Source organism: Biomphalaria glabrata, chromosome 18, assembly GCF_947242115.1.
Source record: "Biomphalaria glabrata chromosome 18, xgBioGlab47.1, whole genome shotgun sequence".
NCBI lineage: Eukaryota > Metazoa > Mollusca > Gastropoda > Planorbidae > Biomphalaria > Biomphalaria glabrata.
Window position 1 is genome coordinate 10657097 of NC_074728.1, and position 7952 is coordinate 10665048.

At 32.4% G+C, this 7952-nt stretch overlaps 1 protein-coding gene across 1 annotated transcript; it reads left to right on the forward strand.

Annotated features, from left to right (window-relative positions):
- The first annotated feature begins 611 nt into the window (after window positions 1-611).
- LOC129924017 (uncharacterized) lies at window positions 612-5852 on the forward strand. The gene is made up of 4 exons (XM_056017614.1): window positions 612-759; window positions 1639-1812; window positions 4797-4961; window positions 5638-5852. The coding sequence occupies exons 1-4, from the start codon at window positions 699-701 to the stop codon at window positions 5850-5852; spliced, it is 615 nt and encodes a 204-aa protein (XP_055873589.1). The 5' UTR covers window positions 612-698.
- The last annotated feature ends 2100 nt before the right edge of the window (window positions 5853-7952 follow it).

The window sequence follows — 7952 nt, forward strand, 5'->3', positions numbered from 1 at the left end:
TAAATGGTCACTTTCGGAAATGAAAAAAAAAAGTAGCCTTTGCATCAGAACGTTGAATGATCTAAAATATCATGATGTCCGATTTTTATTTTCTCTTCTAGTTTCTGAGATCTAAATGGAACGAAAGGACGGACAGACAAACCACACAAATTTAATAGCGCCTTTCCCCTTTTGTGGGCACTAAAAGTGTTATATCAGGAATGTTATAAAATGAATAAAATATTTTAACAAGCTTAATTACATAGTAATACACCTTGTTATTTGCTATTAACACATTAACATGGTGCCGCGATTAGGAAGCAGGTTCCAAGCAGATGGACAAGACGTGAAGAGAGATTCGCCCAGCACAAAGGCGCATAGAGGAAATTGGCTGGTGGCCAAGCCCCATAAGTGGCCACACATTTACTATATAGGATTAAAAATCTTTTTCATATTTTATGATCGAACATTGACGATGACTTTTGTGTACTGCAGACTCTTTGAATTTCAGACAACAAAAGATCGATTTCACATGACCTCTAAGATAAAGAGGTGAAACGGTTCGCTATGACCCTGGTAGCTACATCACTCCTTCACATACAGTATTTAAAACAGACTTAAGTAAAGGACATGCCTCTTCCATTGGCCTAAAGTTACCATGCTACGTATGCTCTCAATGTCCGTGCAGTAAAAAAAAAAGTGAGAAACATTTCTAAACAATGTCAAGCTTAATTTGTTCAAGTATTCAATTGGTAGTTTTCTTTTGCTTTCTTGAGACCTGTAAGTATATCAATATAACATAATAAGTTTATCCTTTATCATTTATTCCGATTCGGTCTTTAGACTTATGGGCTAAGTAAGAGCCATCTTAGAAATTTATGAATGTATTTTTAATACATTTGCATTACAAACAATTTTATTGTTAAGAAAAAGCTAAAGTGTTTTTTAGTTCCACCCAAAAAAAAAAGAAGAAAAAAAGCAAATGTTAGTTTTCTGTGGTCTGTCCGTCGGTTCCTCCATTCGTCACACTTAGACCTAAAAAAATAGAGGAGTATTTGAACATTTTTTTAAAGCAAACCAAGGTTTTTAAAAATTATTATACAAGATATATCTCCATATAAATACACAAGGCTGTTTTTTTTTACTTCACTGGAGATAAGTTTTAAATTAGGTCAGATACCTTTTTTAATTTCATTTTTATGGATTTTTGAATTGTTAAGCAAACTTTATAAAACGCTAGTTGTGAGTGTGTATGTGTTACATGTGTGAATGTTGTTTGTATTTGCACCTATACTGCTATTATTACAGTAGTTACACTAAGGTGGTCAATCGTAGTCAAACGGAACCTCCATTTGATTGGACCAATAAAAATTATCTTATATTATCTTATCTTAAAATTAGATCAGAGTGGTACTAGCCCAATGTGACGTAATCGATTTGTTTTCATTTGACGTCATATGAATAAATTCTTTAAATGTGATTCTAAAAAAGAAAACTGAGGACATTCCAAACAAATGTCTTGCAAATATCTGGATCTGATACGGATCCGACTGGGGCTGCCTCTGAGTTTGTGTGATAATAACACATACAATCTTTGTAAAATTGTTTAAGTATTATATTTAAATCCGGTTCAAACCACAAGTTTTACTACATTTACAGGTGTACATTCAACGATGATGTCAGCGCTCATTCAAAAAACGATGCGAACTGATTTGGTGATTCTGAATTCAATACTGCTCAATGCTTTTAGTCACGTGGACTGCGCCAGGAAGTGTCTGTCCCTGAATTGTTATTGCTATTTTCTTGACGATGAACAAAAAACCTGTGAAATTGGTGAGTTGCTCTAACGTATTCTTAAACTTTAAAAAAATATTTTCAACTAATAATAGTAATATTAATGATAAGTACCAGCTAAACGAGCATTACTCCGTTTATCGATTTTGTAAGATATTTACCCTAACTTTTTATAAAAACATTTTTGTAATGACAAAATGAGCGACGACCTACTTGAAGAGGTGCTTCTATGTTGTACCAACATTTAGAATTGAATACAATTATGTGTTCCTTTAGTCTTAAAAAAAACTTAACCTCATTTGGTTTAGTTTTGCCTTGCATCTTTTGTGTAAAATTATTTGCCTATTATTGGCTTGGAAGAATTCTTTGCAGTATAACTTCTCAATTGTTCATGTAAGACATTTAAAATGTGCAGTTTGTATATTCACTATGGCTATAGCACAAAATATCAGACGAAGCGAAATCTCTAGGTTATATGGTAAAACATATTCTTTACAACATTATCGCACTTTTAACGAAAAGATTTAAACATAGCTTTAGTATTCTAAAGAAGATTCCATTGAATTAATTTTTGAACAAAACAGTAGGAGCAGTAAATTGTAGACTAAAATCTCTGTAAATGTTTGGACTTTTATATATTTTAATAATTTACCCGCAAAGTTAAATATTAAACTATTTAGTAAGATCACATTATTAATACTTAGCTATCAACACATGTAATAGTTAGACGTTTGCTAAAAAAGGAATACTTGTCTTATTAGATTTACCATCAGCTCGTTTATTAGGGGATAATTATTCTAATAAGGGTCAAACTGCATCGGAAGCTTGTACATAAAGATGAAGGAAGTCATCAATTAGCATATTCTAAAATCTTTTTATCAATTATAATTTTTTTTTATATCTTTTGTGCCCTGGGTGTTGCAAAATATGTAGGTCACAGCTGGGACTGCGCAGCCACGGGAAATACTGCATTCCTCAATGATCTTCGGACTCGAAGACTAGCCTTATTATTATTATTATTATTATTTGCGTAATTAATAAATTGATTCCCACAAAAAGAACGTGCACAAATGTTCAATTATGCCAATAAATTCATTAAAAGTTGTTTATGTTTGCACATAAATACCTTAATGTCCTGATGTTAGCCATTGACGAAAGTGATGTCAGTTTCTTCCATTTCTTTCTTTAAGCTTAGTTTGGTAAATGGTGTTAATTTTTTTTTAGTCGCTAAACAAAGATAGCTATGACGGATTTCAGTAGTCAGTTATAGAGATCGGGTCTCAATCGAGAAAATTTTATGCTGAACTGGTCGTCGACCACTTTGTTAGCTTATGGCAGAGGTTTGCGGGACATATTCTCTAACAAAATGAATTCCACATGCCAAGAACGACATGCGATGACACGAGGGTCATAACGAGGAAAGCAGAAACAGGAAAATTATATAACTTGGCACCACACTTTCATAGAGCATCTCAGAGCAGTGGACACCAGGTGGAAAGAGGAGACAGCTTGCTGCCAAATGCGCCGAACGGTGCAGGACGATATAAGTCCTAAGTAAGTAAGAATAGCAGATTAGGTATTTGAACTACAATTTTGTACTAACAGACAAATGTACTGTAGATACCTCAGAATATGCATTTATTGTTTTAAATACCGGAAACAGTGCCTGGCGGCGGAGGTTTGCCCGAACCCCACTGGGTGAACTCACAATGCTCCCCCTATGGCATAGGTGGGGTGGTTACAGTTATTATAGGGTACAATAAACGTCTTTGAAGGGTCAGAAAGTACTAAAAATGAATTATGCACACACAAACACATACACATACACACACACACACACATACACACACACACACACACACATATATATATATATATATATATATATATATATATATATATATATATATATATATATATTGTTTATTGTTTATTGACTAGAGTAACATCCCTAAATTTAGAAAGCCTTCAGGACAGAAGACTCAAAAGTAAAGTAGCAACTATACCTAAATCACTGAACCATAATCTTCAAATGCAAAAACAAAATTTAATAAAATTCTCAGAAAGACACAAAGATAAAGGCACATTCCTCGTCCCATATGCTAGAACAAATTTGTACAAATACTCCTTCTTCCCTAGTGCTATTAGAACATGGAATGGGTTGCCTGAGCTAGACAGGAAAACCAGTTACTTGGCAGAATAAATATATATATATATATATATATATCATAGTGTTAAATCCTGGTGAAGACTCTCTAGGTGGACCAATTAGGGGGCCGATTTTGAGTTTGTATTTCCACACAAACTGTTTTTGTAACCTTGTTAAATTATTATGTAATATTATTTTTGAGGTTGAATATATCTATAGTGTAATGTTTTATAATGACTGCTTCATTTTTAAGTTGACTGGAGTATATCTAGATCTGCGTTTCATGAGTGTAATTTCGACAACCATTAGGATTGATAGTTAGAAGAATTTCATGTTGGCTTTTGATGTGTTTTTAAATTCTAATGGTGTAGAAATAACCCAGTTTTAATTATAAAACCAAAGAATAAAGGGTTCAAGCTAGTTTTTAATGGTTTATTGTTTGGTATTAGTTTTTTAGACATAGTTACCTAAGTCTAGATCAAGAGTCTAGTTTATAGTAATTATATCTATCAAAATGTAGTAGTAATTAAGCCTCTATTAAAATTTTATATATCTAGAATACTTCTATTTATCTGCTTATCTTTTTTCGCATGCATAGTTAATTTTATAAACTTTAATAAGCTAAATGGCTACTTTTAGAAAACAAAGAAGCAGCAGTTGAATATAAATTTTGCAATCTAGAATGCATGATGAAATAATATTTTTCATTTGTCTTATATTTTTTGAGAACTGAGTATGACAGTCGGTTAGATGGACAGGCGTATAGACGAACATTTTGCAAAAACTTTAAAAATGTACCTTATGTTTCATGACTCAACAGTTTTAAGAGAATTAAATAAACAGAATAAATGTAAAACGCATTTCACTTTTTCAGGCAAGTGTAGCATTGACCATGTGAATGTAGTCCCAAAGAAAGATATTTACATTCCTTGTGAGTTTGACAAAGGTTTTCAATTCATCACAATTGGAGGTGCAAGAGAATGTCTTTCAGTGTCCACAAAGATATCTGATTACATCACGGCCAGGGATGACTGTAGAAGTAAGGAAATCTAATAAATATTGTACAGATGACTGTAGATTTGTACAAATCTGATTACCTAATAACCAGACATGACTAGATTTATGTAAATCTGATTATATAATAATACATTTGACTAGATGATGACGGCGATAATAAATCTTGTTACGTTATGGTCACTGATGATTATTCATTTAAGTAATCTGATTAAATAATAATTTGAGATTAGTTTAAAAGTAGGTTAATCTGATTACTTTAAGGTTACAATATCTAGATTTAGCAATAAAATAAAGTTACCCAAATTGCACTTAGGTAATAGATGACTTCTGTAAAAGTATATACATCTCTTTGCATAATGACCAAATAAGAAAATGAAGTAACATTTGTTATATAATGTCCAGGAACAAGTTTAGGTGGAAGAACTTATTTTGTAATAAAGAAATAGGTTGATAGGTATGTACATTTGATTTGGAATGAACTCTGATTGATTAAATTACGTATCTCTGATTGCATATTGTTAAGAGGTGATTGGAAATTATTGTGAATATTAGTTCCAAAATTTAAGACAAAGAATGTTCACGTTTTTTTTTTGTTTAAATTAATCTTAAACGAAAAATGTTATCGACAAATACTGTTATATTTGTATATACATTTGTAAAGGTATATCTAGATAATAGTAGATAATGTTCTCATCTAGGCAAATCCTCTCATCTCTACACCATACATGACTTGTCAAAGCTCACCTGGTTGCAAAGTACATTTGGTAACACTCACATCTGGGTGGGACTCAATGATATCGATGTGGAGAATACTTTTAGATGGGAAGACGACAACTCTGTGATAAGTGGTTACCTCCAAAATGCCACATTCTATCCAGGCAAGCTGACCTGTTACAAAGCTTATATTAACTAACTAACACTGCTTGTATGTTATCGAAAACTGCCTACAGTAGTATTATCCCCACACCCTTTCTCAGATCAAAATAAATTTACTGTACAAATCAAACTGTCACATTTTTACAACCTAACTCTTTTCAAGGAATCAACAAGTATATCCTCTCTCAACTTACCCTTTCCAAAATAATGTAACTTTTAACTGATGAATGATGATGATTATAAAAAAATATTTTGCTGGAAATTAACATAATTACTGTAAAAAAGATGATGTTGGAATTCAATAAGTATAACTTAAACATATCTCCCCTGATTAATTTCAATAAACATTTACTGGACTATCTCCCTATTTATTAAAATAACAATAGTCCTTATTCATGCCCTTAACTAGTACATATAGTGTGTGTGCCTATCTGTCTTGTAGTTATTGATGCCCTACTTCGACAGATTACTCTGCAGATGTCTGGGTTTCTTGTGCGGTTGTATTCAAAGCGATTAACCAACAAGACGTATACGCACACACAAAAGTTAACAAGATAAGGTTTTTCCGTGCTGCCTTCAGGTGCTCAGTTAGAGATATAAGCCTTATGTTGCTTGTTAATCGCTTAGTGTGTATGCCAATACAAGGGATGGAGCCTATAAAAAGCACTATAGTCAGATACGAATGTAGGTTATTACATTATTTTGAAAAATTCGTTAGATTAGTAGGCCTACTGCAGTGTACAGTCTGTAAATCAAGACGCTCTAAGTATTTCTTTTAGTCTTAGTGGCATCCTTGCTCTTTTGGCCAAGGGGGTACCGGTCCACCAAGCATTTGCCTAAATACCCATCTAACCAGTCCACCACAGTGCCAAGCCATAACACAAACGAAGTTTAATGATGATGCTAAAACTAGTCTATAAAAAACGATACCACACACATATTTATACGACATTCTTGACATAATATATATATATATACTAGACATATGTTACCCGCGACCCGCGGGTCTTTATTTGCGCATTACTGTGGATATAGTTACTGAGAGTGTTTTGTAAACAGTTAAACGAAATAATAATGTAATAAGTAAACAGTTAAACGAAATAATAATGTAATAAGTAAAGCGAATGTGTCGATGTAAAAATAGTGTGAATGAAGCTATCAAATCAGAATAGCTAATAGGCTTAAATCCATTTTTCCAAATTAAAACATTTGCTTGTAGGCCTACATATATTTGATTAAAAATTGAGATGAATAGACTTAATTTTGTATGTTCATGTGTTAAAGTATAAAGTAGATCTTGAGGTAGACATAGATCTAAATCTACACTAATCTAGTTGCCTTTTATAGAGTTCATTCTGTGTTGCGCATGCGTGACCTTTTTTCATGAATGAATATAGGCCTATCTCAACACGGCTACGCAACTTTATTTAGCGAACAGCGAACGAATGTATTAAAAATGCTTTAGAAAAACATGTGTCAAAGTAAAAATCTAAATGCACAAAGTGTATTTCTTAAAATTAGATCTAGGTCTAAATCCTTTCGATCTTTTCTCATGTCAACATTGTAGACATGGCCTAGATCCATAAAATACTATAGCTTTAATAGAGTCGGACAACTTTATTTTTTTTTTTAGGGTCTTAAGTAATTTTCAGGGCTACGATACATACACTAAGGTCTAAGTTGGTACCCAAGAAACATTCCTGCCAAGTTTTATCAAGATTGGTCAAGCGGTTTTGATGTCTATAAGTAACATACATACATACATACACCTCACATTCTACTTTATAATATAGATATATACTAGACATATGTTACCCGCGATCCGCGGGTCTTTATTTGCGCATTACTGTCGATATAGTCACTGAGAGTGTTTTGTAAACAATTAAACGAAATAATAATGTAATAAGTAAAGCGAATGTGTCAGTGTAAAAATAGTGTGAATGAAGCTATGAAATCAAAATAGCTAATAGGCTTAAATCCATTTTTTTCAAATTAAAACATTTGCTTGTAGGCCTACATATATTTGATTAAAATTTGAGATGAATAGACTAAATTTTGTATGTTCATGTGTATAAAGTTTAAAGTGGATCTTGAGGTAGACATAGATCTAAATCTACACTAATCTAGAGTTCTGTGC